Below are 27,718 nucleotides of genomic sequence, written 5' to 3' on the forward strand. Positions count from 1 at the left end.
CTATGTCAAGCTTATCATTGTTGTCCTGCAGCATTGACTACTCTTCGTTATTTAAGGGGACCAAAAGTAGCTATCAAATACTTGGTTTGTCTTGATTAAATTAGTCTGAGATCGATGTCACCATCTTAACAGAGTATGTTGCTGAATTACTTTTTAATCAAGCCGTGTTGTATCGCTTTCCTTTTGTTCCATGTTTCACAGAAGTTAATGAATGTTGACAAGTGTGCGCTTCAATCCTGCACTTTTGGCTCATCCGTCCGGTTTGGACGGTGCATCCCTTTGTTGTTGATGGCAAACACTGAAAAGAAGAAAAAGTATTGCCCGTGTTGCCCTCCACCTCTAATCCTGTCAGCGAATGATGGTAGCATTTCTTCTTGTTTTGCTCTGACAGGCATGCATGCACCCCAATTTACCCTCCGCCCGGGGGTCCCTCTGCTCCAACCATCCGGCGCGCGGCGCTGGGTTTGATCACGAGCCCGCGTCCTCGCCTCAATGAGACGCTTCATTAGGTTTAATAAGCGGAGCGTGCCAGCAACTGTCAGGCCAGGGACCACCTCACCACGTGTTGCTGCTGCTGGCTTCCAAGGGGCCACTCTTCTTGTGGTTAGTTTTATTCATTGATTTACTTATTTGTGTGAGCATGCTGTGTTGTTTTTAAACCCCATGCATGGGTTGCTGTGGTTCCAACATGCAGAGAGAACTGAAACCCCAATAGTTTTAGTGGACACTGTTAAATTGGATTAGATCACCGCTGAGGATGTGGTCTGTAACTGTCGGAAAATATATTTGGATGCGTTCATTTATTTTCTGTTTAGCCAACAGCCTGTAGTCCTACATTCCACCCAAAACTTAGCTGGCTGTCGAGGTTTAACCAAAGGCTCATTGAATGTGTAGGCCTAATGAATGGCATGTATGTATAGCCTATAGGTGAATGGAAATCATGATAAGGCTATTGCTGGTTGGTTGAGTTGGTTAAGTAATGCCTGTATTTTCGGCACAATGATAATGTATCCATATTGTGTCCTTTTTTGTGGCTGACAATGAGATTATCTGTTAAAAGCCTGTTTCTTCTTTATCTAAAGAATCGCTAATGAATGTCTAAGTAGCTCAGAAGTGGCATCGCAGTATTCTCCTGAGCCAAGACCATGCGCCCGGTGATCACTGGCACGGACCTAATCCACTTTTGATGAACTTGGTAAATGGACTCCCCGCGGTCTTTATCAAAGAGACTTAGCGCTATTCATCAGGCGCACACGACCCTAGCCACGCCCCCCATGCGTCCTCTCAAGCCTAAAGCCTCGGTCGCTTGTCAATAAATTCTGCTCTCTCGTAGCAAAATTTTTAATGACAAGTGGGCCGGGGTCTTGAACGTTTAGTTGTAGTATCTGAGCTGTTCGTTTATGCCCAAGATAATGCCACGCCGTAGAAGTTGTGCGTCTTACAATTCCAGAGATTTAGACAATACTGGTGTGAAAGTTGTCTTGAGTGCGCATCACTTAGACCTTGCGCATGAGTCACATTTTCAGACACTTGCTCCAAGTAGTTGGGTAGAGGAGAAGACAGCGGAACGCATGAACGAGTGTGACCCGTGCACAATCGTGGAACTCCGGTTAGGACCAGGACTCCGGTATATCGAACCGGACCAGAACGCCATAGAAAGAGCGCAGAGGCGTCGCCGCATGGCAGCCAACGCCCGGGAGAGGAGGAGGATGCTGGGTTTGAACGTTGCTTTCGACCGCCTACGGAGCGTCATACCCAACCTGGAGAGCGACAAAAAGCTATCAAAGTCAGAGACACTTCAGATGGCGCAGATCTACATATCCACTCTCAGCGAGTTGTTACAGGACAATGCTAGTGTTACGGAGCTCAGCACCGATCAGGACCAGGCCAGGCCGGACCAGGTGAACACAGGCCCACTAGAGACCTCCCAGGTGAACTCTTCAGAGCAGGGCTCAAACAACGACCTACCTGACCCGGACGCAAATGGTCAGCTAGGCATTGACAAAGACAATCGATGCTTGATTCGAACGCATTGTGATGACGAGAAAAGCGACCTACGAGGTTTTATAAACTTCTGGGAGAGGACGAATGGGGCAAAGTAAAACAAGAAAAGTTATCAGCAACAATTTTGTGTTGTATCTTCTATTTTATCTACAGTATGTAGACCTGAGTTGGTCTGATGACTTAGCTAGTCTTTTCTTTACTTTTTGTACTATTAATGGTCATTCAAAATATGTTTATACAAGTTCTTATTTTAGGAACTAGGCTGAGATCAAAATAAAGCAAATTAAGAGGAAAAAAAAGGTACTGAAAGTAGCAATTTTATTTTGAGTTAAAATTATGTACAGTACAGGTAACCAAAGACATTATTCTTGAAACTGGTACAAAGGTCAAGTTCCTGCAGTTGGCTTTGTATACCTTTTCATCTGACTCTGAAACAACACAACTGAGAAATGCTGTATAAAATAAAAATAGAATTGGATTCAGAAAAGTAGTCTACCGTTCTAATTTCCAATAGGCTAAATTTACAAGTACTATTTACATTGTTCCATTCATTTTTCCAGATTTTTGTGAACAAGTTGAATAAAGCTCTTGTAAAGTTTAGAAAGTGTTCAGTTAGGTTTTACAAAAGAAAGAAAAGAAAACAGCAGCGACTCAACTGCAACTGGTGAGTGTGTGTGTGGACAGAGCGAAGGAGGGGGAGATAGGCTGAGACTCTCAGGGAGACTGGGTGCTGCGAGGTCTGTTCAGAGGCTGGGCAAGGACAACTGGACAAACCCAGGCTGAATGAACGCATGTTTTGTGGTAGGAAATTAAATAATTAAATATTTCCAATTCTGTACAGCGAGGTTCATCGGGTCAAGGTTTGAAGTAAAAGCATTTCAGATTACGTTTGAGGGACTGACTCTGGAACAATTCATTTTGTGATGCTCAGTTCATCTTCTGTCTATTGTCTGGTCCTCAACCCCTTGACACTTATCAACAACAGAGGGGTTTGAGAACATAGGCAAACAAAGCAGATACACATCGAAGCTGTAAAAGTTAGCTTCAGAGTACTGTGGCTTTGGGGGGGGTTCAAGGAGACATTTCAAAGAGAACCGGGACCTTGCACTGGTTAAGGATTAATATAAAACTTTTGTTTGGGTCAGTGAATTATGCTCTTTCGATCTGGGGTGGGATACGGGATATAATGATGTCCAGAACTTAAAAGACACAGTTCACACAGACCTTGATGTGTAGAGGTCCTACATCAAAAACACAGTGAATCCCTCATTCTGAAACTAGCCACAGGCCAATGCCCCTCCAAACATGGTGTGATGGGGGCCATGGGAGTTCTCACCACATGGCAACTGTAACGTACATTCAACTGAACTGTCAAAGCCATGGTAGTGAGACCGGAGAGTTACAGAAAAATAAAGTAACATATCCCTTTAAAGAGACAAACTGCTTAAAAAACGGAAACGTCATTACAGCAAAGAGAGAGAAAGAAAACAAAATACTGGTTTGGGCATTTTATATGTACAACCTGAAGAAGAGCACAACTGGAACATCTTGTACACAAAATTGGTTCACACACACACACACACACAACTAAACAAAACAAAACAAAAAAAATCGGCAATTTAAAAAAGAGAAATTGTGTCTTTCAAATCATCAATGCTATAACGTGTCCTAAGGGAACGGACACGAGCGGACAGCCATGAAGCCTGGGTGGAGGGCCTGGGTGGAGGGCCTGGGTGGAGGGCCTGGGTGGAGGGCCTGGCTGGAGGGCCTGGCTGGAGGGCCTGGCTGGAGGGCCTGGCTGGAGGGCCTGGCTGGAGGGCCTGGCTGGAGGGCCTGGGTGGAGGGCCTGGGTGGAGGGCCTGGGTGGAGGGCCTGGGTGGAGGGCCTGGGTGGAGGGCCTGGGTGGAGGGCCTGGGTGTCCTCTGGGACAGAGGGGCTGCTTGGGGAGGGGCGGCTGGCTGCAAGGCTGACACCAGGCTGCAGGAAGGAGGACACAGGCCCTGCCACTCCCGAGTGATGAAGATGAAGATCTGGAAGTGTATTTCTGTCTGTGTGTGGTCAGCCCCAGTTTGACCAGTGTGTGTGTGTGTGTGTGTGTGGTCAGCCCCAGTTTGACCAGTGTGTGAGTGTGTGTGTGTGGTCAGCCCCAGTTTGACAAGTGTGTGTGAGAGAGAGAAAGGGGGTCGAACAGACATGCTTCTTTAGCAGTTCTCCAAATAGTCAATGACCCGCGAGATGGACTTCTGTCCTGCTGTACCTACGTCACACTGGAGGGAGAGGGAGAGAGACAGAGAGAGAGACAGACAGAGAGCAGAGGTCAGTTACCACACACACTCTCGTCACACAAGGTCCCTATTGAGATGCCCAGCTACAGGTCAACCAGAGAGGCATGACCCTCATCGGCCTCCATACACTCATACGGTGCAGAGGAAAGCAGGCCTTCAAACCTCCAATGGAAACGTACCGTCAGGTTCATGAAATTGAGGAACTTCTTGAGCATCTCCGTCATGATGGAGAAGTCTCCTTTTGGCAGGTTCTCTCTAACAGTAGTCACATTAGTCTGGAGGAGAGGAGAGACCGTGTCAGGGACAGTGTCAGCACTGACACACCCAAACCCACAACGCTCACGCGGGTCCAAATCCAGCAGTGACGCACACTGACAAGCACAACAAATACACGCGACACCGACACTGCTCCGTGTGTGTGTGTGTTCTTACCGGACTCCCCTGGCAGAGACAGCCCAGTAGCAGTGCAGTGTAGGAGGCCACGATGCTGTCCTCCATGTGCTTGCCAGCATGCTGCAGGGCTGAGGAGAGCGAGAGAGAGAGAGAGCGAGCGAGAGCGAGCGAGAGAGCGAGAGAGAGAGAGAGAGGCATACAAAAGAGAAAATGATATGTCAGTGGAACCTGGCCAGCAAATAACTATCATTCAAAGTGTTTATTATTGTAACATGTCAAGTATATGACTTGGATCACAGTCAAACTGTGTGTGTGTGTGTGTGTGTGTGTGCGCCCGTGTGTTCCTCCCCTACCTTTGTTGAGGTCCAGCTCCTCCTCCTCCTCCTCCTTCTTCTTGTCCTTGGCAGCTTCGATCTCAGAGTGGTTCTCGGCCGCCACCCACTGGATCTCCCCGCCCGTCTCCTGCCACTCGCCGCTCTGGTCCAGTGCCGGCTTGGGCGCGTCGTTGATGAAGTCGTCCGTCTCCGCCTCGGCCATCACGGCGGCGCGCTCGCGCTGCAGGAAGAGCTGGAGGGGCGAGGGGGGGGACACGCACTTTATAGGAGGCCTGAACACACGGACACACACACACGGACACACTATAACACGGATGCACCGCCCCCACCTGGACCAGGGCAGCGATGGCGCTGAGCGAGCCCGTATTCAGCTCCTCCTGGGTGGGGGCCAGGACGCTCTCCCAGGGAGCCCCCCCCTCCATCTCCATCTCCACCAGGCAGTAGCGGTTCCTCGCACTGTACTCCACCAGGTTGATAAGCAGGCCCAGGCCCTGGAAGGACACCCATACACACCATCAGGGAGGTGGAATATACAGAGATCGAGATGCTTTGAAATGCTCGGGAGAAATGGGGTGTGTGAGTTTAATATATACTGTCTGTGTGTGTGTGTGTGTGTGTGTGTGCGTGTGTGTGTGAGACTCACCAGAACTCTGATGTCGAAGCGCTGTTCCTGAGCCAGGTACTGGGGAGCCCGCAGCACACAGTTCAGAGCTGTGACCAGAAAGTCCTCCTGCTCGCCTGTTTTAGTGCTTCCCCACTCTACAAACACACACACGCGTTAGAAGATACTTCTGCTAACTTCCCTCACACACACCTGCATGGGAACAGGCACACAAACCCCGGACAGTGGACACACAGGGGTTACGTTCAGCTGTGTGTGTGTGTGTGTGTCTGATTCTGAGAGTCTCTCACCGTTGTCGTGGGTGAGGTTGAGCAGCAGGCCGATGATGGCCCTCATGCAGTCCTCCACAGCCTTGCCCACGTTGCTGTGGCTGGCGTGGGGCAGGGCGGGGCCGGGCAGGGCCACCTGGCGGCTGTACCTCTGGATCATCTCCTCACAGTGACGCAGAGCCCTGCAGGGAGGGGAACCAGGAGAGGACACTGGGTCATACACCCTGCCTGTGTGTGTGTGTGTGTGTGTGCGGGGTCAGGGGAGTGAGAGCGGGACAAACGGACGGACTTCTTCTATGGTCCTTTAATCTATTCATCCTTACACCAGCACCCTGGGCAGCTGGGCTCAGAGAGGGGCTTCGTGGCAGTGCAGTCATGTCTAAAGGTTGGCTAGCGCAGCCACACACACACAGTCATCCAACCAGCTACATGCTAAATATCATAATGTGATTAACGCTAATGGGAGGTCATCCATTATCAGCCATGGTGCGGTGGCACAATTCACTCATTAGACAGGACGGAGAGAATAGAGCAAAAGAAGAGAGGGAGTGTGTGTGTGTGTGTGGGGGGGTCCTAATGATAGGGGGTCTGGAGGTCTGGATGACTGACTTGTGGCCCCGCTAGCCCCTCTCTGATTCCAGGCTAATTGAATTATCCGAGCCGTCCAGCTGAATGCTGCTAGTGAGCCGCGCGTGTGACTGGCTCTTTGTTGACACGGGTCTTCCTGCTGCCCCCTCCTCTCTCCTCTGCCTGCAGCCTTCGCCCCCCCCTCCCAGCCAGCATGCCCTCTCTCCCTCCCCTCCCACCCCGGGCCCCCCGGCTAGCTGTCCCGGGCCGGGTCACGGGGGGTGAGGTTCAGACCATGACCCTGGCTGCACCCTGTCTGGGACCTGCTAATTCACTTCCAGACTCGGAGAGGGGACAGAGGCGGTGGTGGAGAGGGGTGAGGGTGTGGGAGAGAAGGTGGACGTGTTCCAAGTGTGCTCCAGGGTCAGGGCCGGGGCTGAGTCAGTAAGACAGAGCAGAGCTGGGGCAGGCCAGGCGGGGGGGGCGGGGGCACAGGAGCGACTGACCTCATGCCACAACAGGGAAATGTAAGACAAAACAGCGGCAAATAAAGATGGACGTTTCCCACGCGCTGTGCACACAGCTGTGCGTGCGTGCGTGCGTGCGTGCGTGCGCATGCTCACTTTGCTGAGGACACGATGAGGGATGAGTCCTTGTATGCGATCAGGTAGCCTTGGTTCTCTGGGTTATGTACAGTAACCTAGGAGACGGGGAAGGAAAGTAAACAAAGAGATGTAAAAAGATAATGAACAGACAAATAAAGGAGAAATACAATTTCAACTTAATCTCACATCAACATTCTTCATATAACTGCAGAGAGAGAGAGAGAGCGCAAGACAGAGTGAGAGAGAGAGCGAGAGAAAATAACTCTGCTATAGTCTGTTTGTGTGGCCAGATCAATAAGTAGAGGCTTAACAGTAAGGCTGGCCCCCTCCCATCCTCAGTGTGTCTGTGGAAGCTGCTGTGGAGCTAAGCCCTTAACCACAGGATCTAGCACCGCTGGGCAGATCAATAGCTCCCAGTTCCACTGGCACTCTGGAGATGAGCTCTGGGACAGCAGGTGAGGAACACCAACAAACGCTGAATGATTCCTGGTTATTTTCAGCCACTCGGTTGCCAATGTGATTTACAAATCTCTGCACTGTCATCGTGTCCCTGACCAGTGAGACAAGATGTTCTGGTCCTCTGGTTCCGTGGACACACTTTTTTTTTCTATCAGGAGTGTGTGTGTGTGTGTGTGTGTGAGAGAGAGACTTACACTCTCCAACACTCGCAGACATCTCTCGGCCCCCCAGAGCGAGGCCACCAGCTTCTCCTTGTCATCTTCCTGGCTGAGGTTCCCCACGCACTCTTTCACTGAGCGGGCAGGGGAGCAGAGGAAGTTACATCACACAGACTCTCTAGTCTGGTCCTCATGGATGCTTCACATCGCAAATAGGGGCCGGGCGTCACTGTCGCCCAGCCTACCAGGTGGCATGGTGGAGCTATAAGTTGTCTAGGGGGAATGTCCCTGTACTTACTGTAAGTCGCTCTGGATAAGAGCGTCTGCTAAATGACTAAATGTAAATGTCTGCTCCTTCAAAAACAAAATCACTGATCTGATATGAATGGATTGGCATAAACTGGATGGAGGGCCTTGGCCTAACCCATCTTGTTGGTTCAGAGATCAGGTCTGTGGTGAGGGCCTACCTTGATCTACTATGTGGTCCAGACCTCCCAGAAGCCTCAGCTCCTCTTTGAACCAGTCTCCCGCCCTCTTGGAGGTAAGGGACAGCAGGGTCTCCATGGCTAGATGCCCCGTCTGCAAGGAGGGGAGGGGGGGCCAAGGGGTGAGACGGGGAGGGAGGGAAGGAGGGGCCGAGGGGTGAGACGGGGAGGGAGGGAAGAGTTTGGGGGGAAAGGGGGGGGGGTGAGGTTGAAGAAAAAAAAGCGGAAAATAAACAGCGACCCAATGAGAGCATTCACATCACCATCGAGACTCTAACAGGAATGAATAAACCTTGTCAAAGGGGTCGATAAAACAACGAATAAAGTCTGATAGTAGCTGGATTTATCCCCACTTTGAGTTGGGAGTATTTTTCATGATTAATTCAACGTTCCACATGAGGGGAAGCGATGCTAGCTACTGACGCTGCTACAGACATCCTGCTTTTATGGATGAAGAGAAGCAGGACGCCCCCTGACGAGAGGGTTAGTGGGCGTCTGATCTGATCTAGCCCGCCGCGCGCGCACACACACACACACACGTCTGAAACTCCCTTCTGCCAGAAGAAAGACTGTGTAAGAGAGAGAGGAGATTGTCGACTTGCTCATCAGACCCTTGCATAACTTCAGTAGATATTAGACAGCATTCATGTCTTGGTCACATTTCATTCATTGGGGAAAAAATATGCTGTGGATAGCCTGTAGATGGCCCAGTGTTTATACGAGTCTGTATTAGTCTGTCAGTGTGCTCCATACTACCCCTCCAGCAGAGACAGAGAGGGGGGAAGGGGAGAGAGACGGACCCGGAGATGACGGCTCACTCCCCAGCCACGCTAACGCCAGGCCTATCCCACAGCGCTCCAAGACGAGCACGCCCGGGCTGCAGGTGCGCCCGGCCCAACCCACCGTGATGTTCTCCAGGTCCAGGTGCTTGTTGTGGACCGTCTCGCACAGCTTGCGGATCTTCTCCTTGACCTTGGCCATCTCCTTGGCGCTGAGCTGGGCGTCGGAGCCCGAGTGGCCCTGCTCCAGCTCCAGCAGGCGCAGCATCAGGTCCAGGCTGGCCCGGTCCAGGTCCATGTTCAGACGGTCCCGGCTCAGGATGTACATGAGGGAGGCCGTGCACAGGGACAGGTTCTGCAGGGAGGGAGGGAGATATGAGAGAGGCGGAGCTAGCAAGAGGGTGGGGGCAGAGGAGAGGAGGCCAGCCTGTGATGGGGGTGGGGGGCTGTAGTTCCTTACCGGGTGCTGGGGGGCATCGTTGAGGGTTTTAAAGACTTGAGCCACCTTGCCCGCCGCCCGTAGGTGCATTCTGAAGCTGGGCATGGCACACCTGGTGGCCAGGCTGATGACACTGCAGGACACGACACACAATAGGTTCATCTACTGCCTGGGTGGCCGTTAGTCTTACCTAAGGCAGCGTGTGTTGAGGGGCTGGTGTGTGTGTGTGTGTGTGTGTGTGTGTTAGTCTTACCTAAGGCAGCGTGTGTTGAGGGGCTGGTGTGTGTGTGTGTGTGTGTGTGTGTTAGTCTTACTTAAGGCAGCGTGTGTTGAGGGGCTGGTGTGTGTGTGTGTGTGTGTGTGTTAGTCTTACCTAAGGCAGCGTGTGTTGAGGGGCTGGTGTGTGTGTGTGTGTGTGTTAGTCTTACCTAAGGCAGCGTGTGTTGAGGGGCTGGTGTGTGTGTGTGTGTGTGTGTGTTAGTCTTACCTAAGGCAGCGTGTGTTGAGGGGCTGGTGTGTGTGTGTGTGTGTGTGTGTTAGTCTTACCTAAGGCAGCGTGTGTTGAGGGGCTGGTGTGTGTGTGTGTGTGTGTTAGTCTTACCTAAGGCAGCGTGTGTTGAGGGGCTGGTGTGTGTGTGTGTGTGTGTGTTAGTCTTACGTAAGGCAGCGTGTGTTGAGGGGCTGGTGTGTGTGTGTGTGTGTGTGTGTGTGTGTGTGTGTGTGTGTGTGTGTGTGTGTGTGTGTGTGTGTGTGTGTGTGTGTGTGTTAGTCTTACCTAAGGCAGCGTGTGTTGAGGGGCTGACCAGTCTTCAGTCCTGTGGCCAGGTACTCAAAGTCGTCAGTAAACTCCTGGTTCTCTCCAAACTCCACCACGTCGTTGAAGTGCTTGACATGCTGGACTACCGTGTACAGCTGCAGCAGCAGAGAAACACAGGACGTGAGCCTCACCCACACACTGGCTCCTCCACACACAACAGCTGGATGACGTTTATGACACTGCAGCACATTAGAGTGCTGCGGGAAGGAGAGGCAGGGACAGGTGATATTACACGAGGATCCCCTCGGTCTGCCCAAGGCATTCAAACCAGAAAACTTGTTGACAAACATGGTCTATTTACTTGTGTAACTGGGGTTCAGTTACACAATTGTTCAATGGGATGAAGCCATCCCAGTGTTCTCCCTCTGTTCGACTTGCATAACACCTCCCACTTACATCATCTCTCAACTGCTAGCGGGCTACACTCTTCCCTGGTGTGGGTGGATGAGAGTAGGTAGCTTGGCAGTGGGCATTGGTATGGATATGAGCTAGCCTGGCTAGCGTACGAGTAGCGCTATTCTCGAGCTAATGGAAGAGACATTAAGGGTGTTTGTAGGGAGTCAAGCGCTCACATGTCTAACACTGAAGCTAAAGAAAGTGCACGTGGGCTGTTTCATTTCAGATCTTCCAACAGGCAGGTCACACACTGCTGCTTGGTATGCGAGACGCAGCACAGACTACTTAATAATAGCTCATAACCACCACACAGGTGAACAACACCATCTGTCATGGAACTCATATGTACAGTGTCACACTGGGCTGCCTACCATGGCATACCCAGGACTATATGAACAAAGACTTGCTTCAATATCCAATGGGAATCACTAACGGGGTGGGACAGGGATTGGTTAGACGTGGCTGATGAGGATCGGGGAGCTCACCTCCTTGTGCTCTTTTCTACATTTCAGTGCGGTGACAATGTCCTGGTAGGGCTCTGTGGGGAAGGACACCGATTTGATGACCTTGGGGGGAGGGGGCGGGGCCTTGAACACCCCGTCGTCTTTGTGGGAGTTGGTGTCTTTACTGGAACCTGGAGCACCGGCCTGGAGGACAGAACAGGAGGGAGGAGGGGGGGGCGGGGGGGGGAGAGAGAGGGAGTGAGAGAACAGCCACCTGCTCTCAGTACACAGCACTGCTGGTGATTCACAGAGATGAAGCTCAGCCAAAGACCTCCTGCTTCCTTACATAACACACACACGCGCGCGCATGCAAAACTCCCACGTGAATAGACACACTCACGATCATACACAGGCCCTCTCTCGCTCCTCACACACGCGCGCCAGCACACAGTTATGACAAGCAGTAAAAGCTGACAAACATCATCTGCGTCCGCTAAAAGATGCCGCAGCGCTGGAAAAGCCAATGCATGTTTAACGAGCCAATTAATTCCATTCAATTGCCTGATGCCACAACGCAGGCCTAATGGCATTTGGTGAATGACAGAGCAGGCAGCTTCAGATGTGACTGTGGGGTGAACCACACTGGTATGGAGAGGATCAGAGCGGATCAACAGGATTACACGTTAAAGCGGGAGATATAATGCAATGTTTTGTGTAGGGACGGTTTTAGTGTGCTGGCTAGAGGAGAGAGGAGAGAGAGACCCAAGATCGTGTGGAGAAGAGAGTGGGACAGGTGTGAGAAACAGAGAGAGAAAGGTGCGTGTGTATAGGTGTGTGTGTGTGTATGTGAGAGGGCATGTTTCTTACAGGGGCCGCCTGTGATGGAGGCAGGGGTGGCGGGGGCAGCTCCTCGCTCTCTGGTCTGTTCCAGTGTCTGGCGTTGTACACAGCTTTGGTGGGAGACTGCAGGGAGACAAACAGCAACAACACAAGCACCCCCGTCAGCCACAGCAGCCCCTGACTCCTGCTACAGGAGGCTCCGTCATGAGACACAACGACAGGAGCCACAGCCCGGGGCTGCAGCATTCAGCCCCACACTGACGCCTTGTTCCTGGCCCCCTCTGCTTCCCAACCTGGTGAGGGCTACAGGGGCTGCTGCCTGGCCCAGGGATTCAATACACAACAGAGAAAAGAGGAAGGAAAGATAAAGGGGCTAATTGGTTCAGATGAAGAGAAGTGGGAGTTCGAAGGACGGCGCACTGCAGGACAGTGTTGGAGTAGTCCCAGTCACTCCATCACCCCCCCACCCCCCCTACAGTTAGACAGAACAGCTCTGCCCCTACGTTTGTGTGTGTGTATGAGTGTGTGTGTGTGTGTATGAGTGTGTGTGTGTGTGTATGAGTGTATGAGTGTGTGTGAGTGTGTGTGTGTGTATATGAGTGTGGTCCTCTCAGCCACGGGTGCTTCAGTCGCTAGAGCTGTAGTAATAATAGAAAATTATTTTTACGACTGCTGAATATCTGGCCACTTTCAAGGGCTATTGTTTTTTAATGAGTTTGGCTCTCCCGCTATATAAGCTTGCAGCACACAGTTCATTATTACAAAGGCAGGGACAGAACTTCCTGACAGAAGCACAGGACAGGGACTTTGGCAGCCAGCCTGGCACTGCAGATGAACACCAGCAGCACTTCTGTGCAATGCACCTTTACGTTGTTGTTGTTGCTGCCGTGTTGTGTGTTTTTTTTTTAATGACCTATGCCATCACGGCGCAACTCGAGGGTCAAGCTAAACTAATAAAAGCCGAATGCGTGTCTTTGGATGACATAGCGTCTGGCCTCCTCGCCGGGTGATTTGATATGACAGGCTGAAATGGTGAGCGCTGGCCCTGCTCATCGATCCTGCGTGGCGGCTCGACCTGACCGCAGGGCCACAGCCAGAGGGCCGGGAGGGGGGAGGACGCTCAGGGCTCTGATGAATAAAAGAGGAGGCGTGGGAGATCTTCACTGTCGGCTCCGTCCCCTTCGCCCCCCCCCCCCACCTCCATTCATCCTCCCATCAATTATCAAGCAGGTCGTTAGAGAAGGAACCCTGCAGCTGGGCGGGGGCCAGGGCTGAGCATGCTACTGTAGGACACTGGCCGGGTTGCTGCTACTCTTGAAAGTATGAGGAGTGTGAGAGTGTGCTGCCAAAGGGTCGCCAGTCTACTCTTGAGTATCCACCCCACACACACACACACACACACACTCACCTTCTTGGGACCACTGAAGATCTTCCTGCTGCTCTCCTTGGACTTCTCTGCCGGCCTGCCCCCCTGGGGCCTCCTGAATGCCTCGGGCACAGCCAAAGACGGCTCCTCTGGGAACTCCAGCACGTCTACACGGAGTAACAGAGAGGGTCAGACATGCATGTGTGTGTGTGTGTGTGTGTGTGTGTGTGAGACTGTGTGTGTGGCTGACCTGGCCTGAGCAGGTGTGCTTCACTCTGCTCTGGGTCCTCTCTGGTCCAACTGTCCTGACTGTCACTCGGTGGCGGACTCTCCACCTCAGTTTCCATGACGGCGGCAGCGACGGCGGCAGCAGCAGCCCTCTGGGCCTTCCTCCTCTCCCTGGCCTGGGAGTCTTCCTCATCACTGTCACTGTCACTCATGTCGTCGAAGCCAAAGTACTTGATCTTGTACTTGGAGCCCTCTGAGGTGTCAGGGGTCTCCTCCCCCTCCTCCAGGGGCACCTCCTTTTCCTCGAAACCAAAGAAGTCCAGCTTGGTGTCCTTCTTTGACTTGCTCTGAGTGGGTTTGAGCCTGAGAAAGAGACAGAAGAAATCCAAGGTCAGTGTTGTAAAAACAAACATAAAATCCTGTAAATATTCAACCCCTCCTGTGTGTGTGTGCGCGTGCGGTCTCTCCACCTGGTCGGTTTGGCGGCGGGGGCGATCTCGGCCTTCTTCCTCAGACGTCCGGCCTCCCCCAGGTCTCCCAGGGCGACGGTTGCGGTGGTGTTGACGGTGGCGTTGGCCATGTCCTCCATGCTGCGGTCCAGCGAGTCCTGGATGGTGACGTTACACACAGACACACACGACGGGTGCAGGACCGTGTAGTCTCTCGTCCTGCCTCGGCCCGCTGGTTTGGTCGGCTCTGTGCTGCTGGGTTTGGCGGCTACGCTGCTGCTGCTGGTGGTGGTGCCATCCTTACCCTGCTTGTTGGGCCGGCGGTAGGTCCGGCAGTTGGACGTTCTGAGGAGAGACTGGGAGTTGTCGGAGGGCTCGCTCGGAACCTCCCAGTCCCCCTGGCCCACTTCCTCACTCTCGCTGGTCAGCTCCGGAGGGGAGGGCTTCTCCTCCCGGCCAGCCCCCAGGGTCCGGTCCCGGCCCAGGCCTATGCTGTAGCCCACCGGCCCCGACCCGGACCTCACCGAGGACGCCCAGCACATGGAGGGCTGGTTCCTGGGAGGCTCAGGGGTCGGGGAGGTGGAGCGGAGGCCGATGACGGCGTCCCAGGAGTCGTAGGCCTCTTTGGCCTCCGTCTTGAGGGTGGTGGTTTGGGCCAGGGGCTTCTTGTCGCTCTCAGAGGCGTTGCTGTACCAGGAGTAGCTGTGCTGCTTCTCTGGAGTGTCGCCCTGAGCGGACCAGCTCTGCTGGGGCTTAGCTGAGGGAGCAACAGGTGAGACGTTTTAACGTGTGATCAGCAGGATGCAGGACACGTAGGAAACACAAACCTAACAACGAGCATGGTTTTGTTCAACTGTCAGGATGATAATTATTCAGGCAGAACGGTAGCCAGCCTGCTAAGAGAGAGGGGTCTTGAGAAGGCCTCTTCCTGTCTGTCTAGACCAGTGGTTCTTAACCCTGTCCTCAGTGAACCCCTGCCCTGCATGTTTTAGATGTTTCCCTGCTCCAACACACCTGATTCAAATTAAAGGGTCGTTATCTAGCTCTGTAGAAGCCTGGTAACGAACGTGCATTTGAATCAGGTGTGTTGGAGCAGGGAATCATCTAAAACATGCAGGACAGGGGTTCACTGAGGACAGGGTTAAGAACAACTGGTCTAGACAGAGAGGGCAGTTCCAAGATATGTGAAACACCATGTCTGACTGACTGCACTTTTCTATTTCTGAGCTGCCCCCACAGCTGAACTGAGCTGATGGCTTTGGGTTGTGACTACAGCTCTTAAATAATGAGTCAGATTCAGAGGCAAAACCCAGAAGACTCAGCTTGATGAATCCTTAGTGAGACTCGATACGTATTACCATCCCTCGAAGGGCCCAACCCGGTCTGGAAAGTTTCCTTTAACTCTGTCCATATTGATCGTTCTGTCAGACACAATTCACTGAAACAATTACATAAGCCATTTAAGAGGACAACCAAATCGGTTTTGGAAATGATCCTCTTGGTTTGTTTGGAAAAGTGCTGTGTGCAGCCGATTGCTAAATGTGACAGGGATAAATACTTTCAGTTTGGTTTGAACCGTGAGAACGTGACCCTAAAGAGGGAACAAGCGGATCCATCATCATAAGAATCAATCTTCAGTGACAACGGGCAGATTTAGAATGCAACGGGCTTAAAAGTAACTTTAAGAAAAGTTGAATCCTTGCTTGTTCTAGAACCGGTACATGGATACCACAGTCTTCTTCTGCATTCACAAAAATGACAAAAAAGAACTACTTAAGCCACATTTCAGACACACCGGCATGGTAATGAGTGCCAGGGACCTGAAGCACAGGCACAGAGGACACTCAGAATGGATGGAGACTCCAATGGAGACGGGCATCATTGGTGTAAACAAGGACGGAACCTCACAACAACACATGAAAATGACCCAGAACTCCAGTTTCAGCCTCTGACAGTCAGTTCCGGCCAGTCTGGGTCCGCTAAACCAACCAGAATATCATTCCCAGCAAAGCGCCACCTGTCACAACAGAGACAGCCATGCCGGGCCCAAGCTTGGGCCCCCAAAATGATGTGGCACCTGTCGATGTGGCACCTGTCGATGTGGCACCTGATGTCAAACCTGCCCGTTTCTAATTAGTCACAATGCACACGCATCTGCATGTCCCTAGCTGTGGATAGACTCCACCAGAACCACCCGTCAGGCTGACAGTTTGGACCCTCCAGCGCAGATCAAGCACTGCTGAGTGGGGAACAAACTCACTCCTGGGACCCCGGCTTTGAAGGTCGACCGGGGGCGAGAGCTACCTCCTCATTCTGTTCCCAGATCTCAGACACAGGGAGAATCGATCAATTCAAAGTGGAGTAAAGCCAGGTCACGCAAGAGCAGAAGTTTGGTATGAAGTAACAGCCACTCATCATCTACCTGCACTGGCGGTTGGACAATGAAGAGCTAATGGAGCCAGTTTAATTACAGAGGAAATAAAGATACTGATTTTGTATGAATTATAATAATGTTCTTTATATCTGTTATAACAGCCTAAATGTCACGCTGAATCACTTGAGACAATGATACAGATTGTCAACTAAGAATAGGTCTGTATTTGGGGCTGATGTCACTCATGTCCTCACAAATGCAGACCTGATATGAAGTTAATTTATCAACACAACTAACACAAATCTGACTGATTGATTGATTAACTGAATAAACTTTAGAGTAATAGGATTTGACTCACTGCACTTTACTATGGCTCAAAATACAATTCAGTTGCAAACATCAACCAAAGATTACGTTAAACAAACCTTGCATCATAATACTCACAAGATCCATTAATATGGGCCTCACGGCATCAAGAACACTAGAAAACTGGTTTTAAAGAATCAAGAGTCCTACCAGAGGTTGTGGTGTTGAAGAACCGGGCTGTGTCCATCACCCTCAACTGGTTCCTATCGCTGGTCGAGCTGGACGTCCTGGGTGCCGATGCTAGCAAACTGGCCTGCTGGCTGATTCTACTACTGGAGGCCTCCAAGCTGAGGCCTGGTCTCTCTGCCTGGGGAGGTTCTGCAGAAGCAGGCTTGGCAGGGGAGGCCTTAACCTGGCTTCTGGAGGTGACGGGTTTAGACTCCTCATCGCTGTCAAACCCAAATGGATCCTCTGAGCTATCGTCCGACACCCTGGCCTTCTTGGGATGCTCAGCCAGTTCTGTCCAGGCCCCTGAACGCTTGGAGCTCACCTTGGCTTTGTATGTGGTCTCACCCCATTTGGTGCTGAGTGTGGCTCTCTTGTTGGAAAGGACCTCGTCAAACTTGGAAGTTCCCTCTCCTCCCTTTCGGCTGTAGGTTTTACCAAATCTGGATGTCATTGTGGCCCCTGTTTCATATTCTCTGGTGGACAGAATGAAAACAGGAGATCAGCTAAAGTCATTGATGACATTAAAAACTTTCTGCCAAGTACAATATAACATTGTGACACTTATAAACATACTGTTGTACTGGAGATGTTAGCCTAGGAACCTCAATAGGAAGTAAACAAAAAACATAATACTTCGTTTTGTTTTCACCAACATCCTGTACTCTATTACAATGAAACTTTCTTGAATGCGTTGCTGAATAAACACATGGATGGTACACTTAGCTAGCTACCGTATAGTCTGACACAATACATTGCGTTTCTAAACACCCAATCTAGCAGGCTACTTAGCTAGCTAGCTAGATAGCTGACTCGTCTAACTGTTCTGGATTACGCAGGCTAGCTAGCTCGCGGTTAACACTGAACAAACTGCGATGGAATGGGAGAAATAAATACATGCAAAACAATGTAATTTACTCAGCTCACGTGACTTGGTTGTCAGGCTATACATAACGTTAAATATCTTTATTTGATGATAAGAATAACCAATGTTGTGTCGTTGATTAGATTCTACGGGAACGGTAGCAGTCTGTGAACACGCACTCAGACACTATTATTGTAGCTAGCTATAGAGAGAGCTAATGTTATGCTAAGATAGCAGCTAGCCAAGTAGCTCTCTTCTGGCTAACACTCATTGAATCCTTCGAAACACGACTGTCGACATCCAAAATTGCGCGTCAATCAGAAAATGTTGACTCAATCCTAGAAGATTACATGAATGCCGGTTCAGATTGAGTTAGTAGTGACACACAGCTAGTCAACTATGCTAGCTAACGTTAGTCCACTTACTTGGTGCGTGAAAATGCCGGACCTCAAAACAACACTCCGAGTATGAGGCGGCCGCTTATTACAGCAGATTGGGCCTCCTCCAAGCTCCTAGCACAATATAAACAATGCTAAACTGCTTCCAACAACACCTAATTGGAGACTCTACCACACAATAACCGGTCTCGTAATTTTTAGATATAGAGACAGTCTCTATATAATTAATATGTGGTCTGAAATATTCCTTTTGTCAAGCTATATCAAACTCGATTGTCTACACTGTGATAAACCAATGGCTTCTATTAGATTCCTCCTCCCTCGTCCTTCGGTAGAGAAGCAACGGCGGTTGTCACCTCGAAGCAAGTCGGCTGTTAACCAATCAACAAAGGAAACTTTGGAACGTGACACCGAACAAGAGCCCATTGAGACAGTATCGTTTGTTATGATTGGCTAAAATTAAGGGGGGAACGGAGCAGTTTTGCGATTCATTGGATTACTAAAGTGTCTCTAGATCACACCGAACTGTAGATGGGAGATGTAGTGAAAAGGAGCCCAGAACACGCACTTCCCGATCCTATTGGATATTTGTCCGAAAAGAGCCTATGAAAATAGTAACACTTTATTGCTCGATATTGTTGAAAACCCTTTGAGAGAAAACAAAGTAGGGCCTGGTTTATGCCACAAATGATAGAAATGAGTGAAAGCCTATTATAGATTGTGGCCTAGTTTATAATAAAATTGCCTACGGGCGATGAAGAAAAATCATAATTACAAACATACTTTCCTCTTCAAAGGGCTAAAGATTGGACCAGTAAGGGAACGTTAACACTTTTGGTCTCCTTGGGATCAGTCATCCTTTACAGAGCGTAATAATGCCCTTGTTACGGTGAGTGGACGGAGAACTCTGATAGAATTAAATGGTTGTAACTTTATGTTACGCTTCCAAACCTGTCCAGTTTATTGTTTGTCTCATCTCACCGTCCACTTTGTAAGGGGGCTTTTAGGAACGATGACGCAGGGATTAGCCAACCTTTGAAAGAAGCCCATCCCAAATAATTTACGAGACCATCTGATCTACATGCCATGTAGGCTCAATCCAATGACATAGCCTACCGAATGACCTGCCGGCTACATACAAGTTTGTCGGTTTTTCTCAACTTTCTAATGTCCTCTTGCACTCCACTGTCGCTGTCCTTAGTTTAGTGCTGAAAGTTCCGTTCCAAATAATCAGCAGCGAAACACAAATGCAGGTAAGAGCCTTGTGGAAAACCGTTATCATAGGCCTACTGTCCTTCTGATAAATTTGTTTCCCACAATAACAAGGTGGCGAAGAGCTTTTTGCTAATTCCCGATTATTAAATTGTGTCTGATAATGTCTGTCCAGCTGTCTGTCTTACCACGTACCCGTTGGCGGAGACAAGTGGGACAGACCAACCGATGCCAGCGGTCTCATTTGCTGGGCAGTGACCTGCTTGGACAGGCACAGGCAGCGAGAGCCGTGAGAAAGGGCATCAACATATCTCTCAGGAGAATAAGGGCAGGTGTGTACTGAACTTGTGTGAGGGAGTTTGTTCCATCTGCACCCTTTTACTTATAGGACTATCAAGAAAAGCCTCACAACAGTTAACTTCTTTAATTTTAAGTTGAAGACTTTTCCAGAGGGCAGGCGAGGTTGGCCGACAGCCTGAGGGACTCAACAAGACACCCTTCCTCCTTTTTTTTTTTTTTTCTCTCTCTTCTCTCTCTCTCTTTTTCTTTCAATTTTTCCTCATTTTACTGCTCCTCCTTTTCTCCTTGTTGCCTCCTCTCCTCACCTCTCCTCATATTTCCCCTTTCATAATGCCCTCCTCCATCATGCCATCCTCTTTCTCCTTGTCTTCCTTCTCATTCTCTCATGTTACCACAGATACTTTAAGCCTGGCACAAATCTGTCTGTGGCATGCTGGGGTTCTTCAGTGCCAAGGTTAGGTTCATGCTGTGCTGGTAGCCCAGACCTCAGCCAAGATCTCAAGCTGTGCCTTACTGTACCAGGAGGGGTGCTAGCCACCACCCATGCCAACCACGCCAACCTGGTGTTGTGAAACTGGCAAAGTTGTGGCAGTTAGATTGGCATCTAGAGAGATCTGACAACAGACAGGGTTCAATGAGATTGGCGCTGGCACAGGTTGGCAGAAACGCCCGGCGACCCATCCTGAAATCTATTCCATTGCACGGTTAGTCACTCCACAGCTCAATAGCGGGCAATGTGATTTAAGGATAAGTTGCCAGGCAAGCCCGGCGCTGCCATCTCAGACACAATTAGGCCTTTGACATCCACCAGATATACCCACGGCGTGTCTCTGGCAGAGGACAGAAGAGAGACAGAATTTAGGTACTGGCAAAATGTGGGATCCAGTCTCAGTTTGATGTTTTATAGCAGGGGTTCCTAGAAGGGTGAGAGATTCAGGATCAATCAAAGTTTTAAAGTATCCAAACTATCCATGATGACTCCATCATCAGACCACTTCACAACATCAGGGAGTGAGGACTGATGACTCTGGATGCAATACTGTGATCAGATGTCAGGTGGTTTATAGCCTAGATGTTCACCTTAATGTATAGAGAATACATGAGTTCCAGGTTGGGTTTCCATTGGTAAGTGGATGTTGATCTTGTTACGGTAACAAAACCTTCACCTGTCCAACATCCACTTACCCCTTACACCCCTCTCTCGCCTCATAATGTGCCTTCTTACACTTGCAATAAGCTATCCCGTTCATTTAATTACACAGCAATTCCCATGTACTTACAATATTTTCACACTATTTTTGCTATGTAGTACATGGTAGTTCTCAGTCATCTAACCTTCATTTAAAGTGTTGTCCACCACCTTGCCTTCCTTATCCACTACTCTCTCTCTCTCTCTCGCTGTCTGTTCTCCAGCTGACTGCCCACAGCGGGTTCATGTGGACCCATCCCCACCACGGCTTACCCTCCCAACAGACACCAGTGGGCCCACAGGCCCTGGACGCTGGTACGCCGCCAGGGATCCACAGGGGTGCCACAGACAGACAGACAAGGGGATGGGGGTCGGGAAGACAGAGAGACAGACGAAAAAGGGACAATGGGGAAGGGAGAACCAATAGACAGTGGCGCAGACAGGACAGAGACGTTGGGAGGAGGAGGGAGAGGGGAGGCTGTACAGAGAAAGAAGAGTATGGAACTTGGAAGAGGGGCCAGAGAGCAGGGGCGCACAGACAGTTGGGACCAATTTCTGTCCCATCTCTCTTGGGCCCGATGCCAGATACATGCTAGCAGTATGGAGTAGGGCATGCTGCCATGGTGGAACATTGTGGGCTTTAATTTGGTCGCTCTTTGTGGTGAGGACAATGGCCAGCGTGAACGAGGCAGAGACCCTTTTAAAGCTTGGGAGCTGGTCCTGCTGGGAGTATTCTCTCTGGTCCAGAGAAAGGTGGGGAGATAGAGAGAAGAAAAATAGTTCTAAGAAAGATGATAGTAAATATTGCACATTTTAGTTTACCTTGGTATTAAGTGTTTGAGGCACAAAGACAAAGCCCTGTAATCGTCGTATTGGTTATGCAGTTCAGTTTGGTTAGTCAATAACAAATCTACAGCACATGGCGTGTGTGTGTGTGTCCACGTGCAGCACACCAGGTGATCAAAGGCAATCTGGCCCAGAGGACACGTTCTATCTTGTGTCTCACAGAGTATTTCACAACAATAAACCAGGTTTGTCTCCTGTCTCTTTCTGGCCCTCCAATTTTGCTTGTTGCTTTTGTATCCATGATTACAGCCATTAACTACTTATGAATGTAACCTGTTATCTACTGTATGTGTGTGTGCGTCAGATGTGGTGCTGGAGTGCATGGGGAGCCAGGGGCAGTTTCAGTGTCCTCACTTCACCAAGTCAGGCTCTGTAGCCAACCTCCACATGGCTGCTAGGCAACAGAGGGTCAAGCTACAGCAGGAGAGAACAGGTGGGAAGTTTAAATGTGGTTCAGTATTCATACCCTCACAGAAATGTGTTATATAATGGCAGATAATTGGTAGAATGCGAAATAATCCATTTATTTTCAGTCAGAGTCAATCAGAGTGTATTTTCTGAATTAATTCAGTTTCATAGTGACAATGAATGGTGTAGGTGTCGCTTGGCCTGGCTCAATGACATAACTGCTCAAATGTATTACTCGGTAACATCCTGAGCAAATCTGTGAGGAATTAAATTGTGTTTATAATGTTTTATAGGATGATGCTGAATTAATTGGCCTTGATGACAGATGTGGTTTTCTTTTGAGAGCAGATGTGATGATTAGACTCCCACAACAAGCTCTTCTCTCTGTATATCAGCCCAATAACTCTGACCCTGTTTGGTGTTGTCACATGAAAGTTATTTTGCTGTTGTTTTCTCAGTGTGAAAAAGAGCTCTCTGGTCTGTGCGCATGTGCTTGTGCTTATGTGTATGTCCCTGTGCTTGAGTGTGGGTGTGTGTATGTATGTGTGTGTGTGGTGTGTGTGTGTGTGTAGATGGGTGCATGTCTGTTTACATGTGCACATGTGTTCCAGGCAGCAACAGGAGTGCCAGAAACAGGCCCCTTAGCCTGCTCAGCATCAGTGGCTTCAGCAGGGACAAACAGAAAGGGGGGAAACTCACTGGCTCTCTCCCCCTCCGGCTGCCTGTCAAACCCCACACAGTCTCCAAAGATGGTACCCCCACACATACACTGTTCCAGCAGACGGTTTCATCTGGTGGGGGAATTCGATGGATCATTTGAAGCCAAATCGAGATCTCTCTATGAATGTCTCCTGTCTCCTGTCTCTTCTCCTCCCTCGGGCGTCCTTCTCCTCCGCGTCTCTAGCTCTGTCCGCCGCTCCCTGGGCGCTGTGCGACCCTGAAGCGTGCCTGGGTGGCTGGGAGGAGACGCTGGTCTCTGCTGCCTCCCTGCTGGGCCAGCCGCAGCTCTTCAAGAGGTGAGATAACAAACAATGAAACCAAGCCGGCGCTCTTTCTCTCTCTCTCTTTCTCACACTCTCTTTCTCAATCTGTTACTCTCTCACACGTCTCTCTTTTAACTTGAATACATATAGGAGGAACAACAGTGATCAACTTCTCCCCACTAATTGTGTGTGGCACGTTCAATAATCAGGGTCTGATATTTAGGTATTTACGAATCTGCCAGCTCATGTTTTAGTTGCTCTGGCAGATTGGTCTGGCCACTATCCTATTCAGGCTGATTTTCATATGACCTGACCCAGGTTGGGCCAATCACAACCGTTTATCTGAAACGGGGTGGGTTTGATGCAGTGAACATGGATTCATTTCTCGGATTCGTTATTGTCTATCCAATTGCGTCCGGAGTCTGTTTGGCCTGCACCTGTTAACAACGTCACTTGGAAATTGAAAATGAATGAAGACATTCCAGACTAATAGGCATCTGCGACTTGGTCTGGTGATGCCAAGGTAGAATTCAGGTGCAGCCGTTCCATAATACTCACTCCCCCTACATCACCTCAAGCTGGCTCCAGCTGGCTCCGCTCCAGTGGCTGTGATTCCCCTGTCTGGTTAGTCCCTATGCTGGGGTTTGGGACGGGGATGAGGAGGTGTATCTGTGTGTTTGACTTGGCTGTAAGCCCTCTGCTCTGGAATGTACTTTGCGATAGCTCATGCATGAAATCACCCTTGAAGACGCCCTCGTTCCTCCCAACAATCCCACCTAGTTAATCAGAGATCAAGCTCCCGTGTTGTAAAGCTCCTTCCAGAGTTTTCCATGCGCAGCTTGGTTGACACAACAAACACTTAGTTTGTAATATAATTGTTATGCCTTGGCTTTCCTTCTAAGCCAGAGTAAACCTTTGACAAACTGCAAAAACTGGTCCCATCTGCATGATTGATAGGTGACTGACTAAGATGATTGGTTGGTTGAATGTGCTTGATTGGCAGATGTCTGACGGAGATGATTGATAACATCAGCTGCTCCACTGTGTGTGACTTCCATCATGTGTCCTGCAGGGTAAGATTGATCTCTGCATCTCTGGATCCCTCTCATGACTGTGCGGGTAAAGTTAATAGTAAATTCCTATTTAGGATGCCATAGACAAGTGTGTGTGTGTGTGTGTGCCTGCATGTGTGTGTGTGTTTCAGTACAAGGAGAGGAGTCTTCAGAGAGCATGTGAGCGCTGGTTAGAGCTCCACCTGGTGACAGAACTTAGTTGTTTCATCTGCTTGAGAGACTTGCCCTTTGAGGTCCTCCACAAGACCCTGCGCTCCCCCAGGTACGACACTCACGTCTCACCAGCACCACCCAGGTTGCTGTGGGAACTAAATCAAGCTCTCCTCTTCCCTCTCTAGGCTGTTTGCAGGCTGCGAGTATGACCTACTAAAGACAGTGCTCTACTGGGTGTTCCTGCAGTTCAACCCTGATGCCCAGATCCTGCCCTCCCATAGGACCATCATCAGCTTCTTCTCCAGGTAACACTGAGGTCATAGGTCGCACAGACAGGACCTTTCACAGGTAGGGTAATAGGCTAGCCATTCTGATCTGTAAAATGTTTCTGTCTTCCGCCTCTCCATCTCCCTCTCCATCTCCCTCTCCATCTCCGACTCCATCTCCCTCTCCCAGTTGGCAGAGAACTGGTGTGTTCCTGGAGCAGCCAAAAGGACACAAGTTCATTGTTCTGTTCCAGGCAGTGCGTTTGCATGGCATCACGGAACGTGAGTGACACACACACATGCGTGCAAACACACATACATACACAAATTCAGGCTATACACTCTTCCTGGTGGGGGGGTTTGAAGACCATGCATAGTTGAAAATGACCTGACATGATTGAAAGGTTAGGCTGTTCTTGTTTAGCTCGTGCGTTAATCCCTGTCCATTCCACAACAGTTTCATTATTCCAAGAACATTACAAATTGCAATGTGTTTCTAATTATGATGTCGCAATGGTGTGAGTAGGGGTACTCCAAACCAAAGACAGACTCCCTGGCCACAGCCGCAATATGTGACTACATCACTTTGGCAACAACCGCCATCCCATCATGAAGCAGGAGAAAAAAACATTTTTGCCTGACGGTCAATGCAGCCCGGTTAAATTTCAGTGATATCAGTGACAACAGATATATACTGTAGATAAAGGACACAAACACACTGTCTCTTCTATAAAGAATCTCACAGAGCATATCATTAGAAACAGACACGCATTAGGTCATTCGAAAGTCATGTCCCTTTTTGATGGAACAGCAGTCTCCGATCATTAGATCAGGTCATCACTGGGGTCAGTAAGTAAATAATTCAGAAGCCTCACAAACCTTTAGTTGCCCCCCCCACTGAGCTCAACTAACAAGACTCCAACATGCTTATGTGACCCAGGATTGGGATCATACTACATCACACATTATTAATCAGTTGGCAGTCTAGGTTACCTCACTTTTCCAGCACAATAATTCCTGAGCAACATGTCAGAGGTGTGAGTGGAGGACAGAGGCTTATGACTGGAGAGTGATATCATACTCAGATAACGTGTTTGAGAAGGGTTGGTTCGAGAAAGAGAGAGCGTGAACTCAGAGAAAGAGAGAGAGGGTGAGTGGGTTGTTTCTGAATGTCAACCTTTGACCTTTAGCCCTGTGGCTCTTGTAGGACGGCATCTTGAGGAGTTGCAGATGATCTGTGTGTTTCCTCAGGCCTGGCTTCTGCGCATGTTCTCCAAACACTACTACACGGTGAGCCCACCAGACGGCACACACAGATACAAGTCAACTAACTATCTATCTATACATCTATCCATCTATCTATACAACACTATCTATCTATGTTCCTCCTGTCTTTCTCTCTCTCTAGCTTCACAGTGGAGGGGACATGCATGTGACAGACTTCTCCCATCAGGCAGTGCGGTTCGGGATGGTTGTTGAGAAGGTGAGCCTGGTTCCCTGGAATTCATTAGTTAGTAACAAACAGTGTATCATGGATGTTGTCTCTGTAGGAACCCCAGTACTGCACGCAGGTCATCGAGCTGTATGGATTCTACTTCCTTCTCAAAGCAGCCTGTAGTGTGGACACGGACACACATGGGTTCTCTCTGCAGGTGTGTATACGGCCATCAAATAAATGCAGTTCTGTTTATTCACCACTAGATGTCCCGGCAGGATCATATGAATAAGTCATATGTGTCGATGAGGCTATGAGCTGTCTCTAAGCCATGCGTTTAGTATTCTGTGCTGTCCTTCTGTCTGTCCCTCAACTGTCTGTGTGTCCCTCTGTCTGTCCCTCAACTGTCTGTCTGTCCCTCAACCATCTGTGTGTCCCTCTATCTGTCCCCCAACTGTCTGTGTGTCCCTCTGTCTGTCCCTTAACCGTCTGTCTGTCCCTCAACTGTCTGTCTGTCCCTCTGTCTGTCCCTCAACCGTCTGTCTGTCCCTCTGTCTGTCCCCCAACTGTCTGTGTGTCCCTCTGTCTGTCCCTCAACTGTCTGTCTGTCCCTCTGTCTGTCCCTCAACCGTCTGTCTGTCCCTCTGTCTGTCCCTCAACCGTCTGTATGTCCCTCTGTCTGTCCCTCAACTGTCTGTCCCTCTGTATGTTCCTCAACCATCTGTCTGTCCCTTTGTCTGTCCCTCAACCGTCTGTCTGTCCCTCTGTCTCCAGAGGCTGAGACACTCGGAACCAGCCATGTCTGTACAAGCATGCGAGCGACATCCCTTCAGTATGATGTCAGTACGCTTGGTGACCTATCAGATCAATGTCCAGGCTAAGGTCAGGGGCCAGTGGCAGGAGTTCTGCAGTGGTCCCATCAATAAGGAGTTTGGTCTGAACAAAGACACCTGCAAGAGCCAGGTGAGGTCAGCCCAGAGGGTGGCACACCCAGAACTAAGCTTGAACAGGATCTCTGAAGGATTGTATTTCTGTATGAGAAATACTGTCTCTCTTGCTTGACTGACATATTTAAGGTTGATGGTTTAAATTTCCTTCCTCAGGTGTTTACGGTGAAGAGACTCAACATGCCTATCTTTGTGACCTTTGCCCTGGCATTCCAAGCTCCTTGATCCCAGGCCCCATCTCTATCATGACGTTAACAACATCTCTCTTTTAGTCACAGTAAAAATTATATCAAGTCAAAAAGGGTCATGAGTTAATGTTATAAGACAATTTACAGACAACTTAACTGGAAAGAGTGCTCATAGTTATTGGTTCCACAGGTGTCAGGCAAGCTAAACAAACCTTGAGTACCTTACACATGGTATGATTCATTCCTCTCCCAGCTTGACCAGACATAAACCTGGTCAGGATATGGGTGAGTGTGGAGGTCTGATTCAGGTCAGTGTTGAGGGGTAATATCACAGTCCTTAAACAAGGAGCTGATTCATGCTGTTTCTCTTCCTGAACAACCCAGTGAAAGCAGTGGTTAACCTTGTGGTCGACTGTAGAAATGTTCAAAATGCTTCACATGCAGTTCTTCACCCCTGCTCTACCAGGGAGCCCAGGCATAATTCTCGCTGCCTCCCAGAAATGTTAGCTGTCAGTGGGCACCCCCAGCCCTCCGTCTGCTTGGAGGTGGAGGCATGTGCCTGGATTGAGTTACAGCTGAGAAAACACAGAGGCTGGAGGGAAGGACAGAGG

General features: G+C 49.8%; 3 protein-coding genes across 3 annotated transcripts; 2 read left to right on the forward strand and 1 right to left on the reverse strand.

The window, feature by feature from the left end:
• Positions 1 to 1,393: 1,393 nt before the first annotated feature.
• Positions 1,394 to 2,205, forward strand: atoh1c (atonal bHLH transcription factor 1c). Its single transcript, XM_084670097.1, has one exon. The coding sequence runs from the start codon at positions 1,401 to 1,403 to the stop codon at positions 2,100 to 2,102; it is 702 nt and encodes a 233-aa protein (XP_084526223.1). The 5' UTR covers positions 1,394 to 1,400; the 3' UTR covers positions 2,103 to 2,205.
• A 1,292-nt stretch (positions 2,206 to 3,497) lies between these two features.
• Positions 3,498 to 18,471, reverse strand: waplb (WAPL cohesin release factor b). Its single transcript, XM_084670096.1, has 20 exons — positions 18,135 to 18,471; positions 16,830 to 17,320; positions 13,961 to 14,696; positions 13,513 to 13,853; positions 13,305 to 13,429; positions 11,924 to 12,019; positions 11,099 to 11,260; positions 10,176 to 10,312; positions 9,422 to 9,533; positions 9,086 to 9,316; positions 8,165 to 8,276; positions 7,734 to 7,831; positions 7,099 to 7,175; positions 5,930 to 6,090; positions 5,661 to 5,776; positions 5,347 to 5,508; positions 5,036 to 5,249; positions 4,722 to 4,810; positions 4,469 to 4,564; positions 3,498 to 4,271 (listed from the first exon to the last, which is right to left on the reverse strand). Exons 2-20 carry the CDS (start codon positions 17,296 to 17,298, stop codon positions 4,206 to 4,208), a joined length of 3,600 nt encoding a protein of 1,199 aa, XP_084526222.1. The 5' UTR covers positions 17,299 to 17,320; positions 18,135 to 18,471; the 3' UTR covers positions 3,498 to 4,205.
• Positions 18,472 to 18,659: 188 nt separating this feature from the next.
• On the forward strand, positions 18,660 to 27,214 carry btbd16 (BTB (POZ) domain containing 16). Its single transcript, XM_084670715.1, has 16 exons — positions 18,660 to 19,360; positions 19,495 to 19,651; positions 21,033 to 21,123; positions 21,757 to 21,839; positions 21,959 to 22,087; positions 22,674 to 22,814; positions 22,967 to 23,078; positions 24,049 to 24,118; positions 24,250 to 24,380; positions 24,457 to 24,576; positions 24,728 to 24,819; positions 25,745 to 25,827; positions 25,946 to 26,020; positions 26,088 to 26,189; positions 26,747 to 26,935; positions 27,076 to 27,214. Exons 1-16 carry the CDS (start codon positions 19,355 to 19,357, stop codon positions 27,142 to 27,144), a joined length of 1,650 nt encoding a protein of 549 aa, XP_084526841.1. The 5' UTR covers positions 18,660 to 19,354; the 3' UTR covers positions 27,145 to 27,214.
• The last annotated feature ends 504 nt before the right edge of the window (positions 27,215 to 27,718 follow it).

The sequence above is a fragment of the Hypomesus nipponensis genome, chromosome 13, assembly GCF_054491055.1.
Source record: "Hypomesus nipponensis isolate SF chromosome 13, ASM5449105v1, whole genome shotgun sequence".
NCBI classification, from domain to species: Eukaryota; Metazoa; Chordata; class Actinopteri; order Osmeriformes; family Osmeridae; genus Hypomesus; species Hypomesus nipponensis.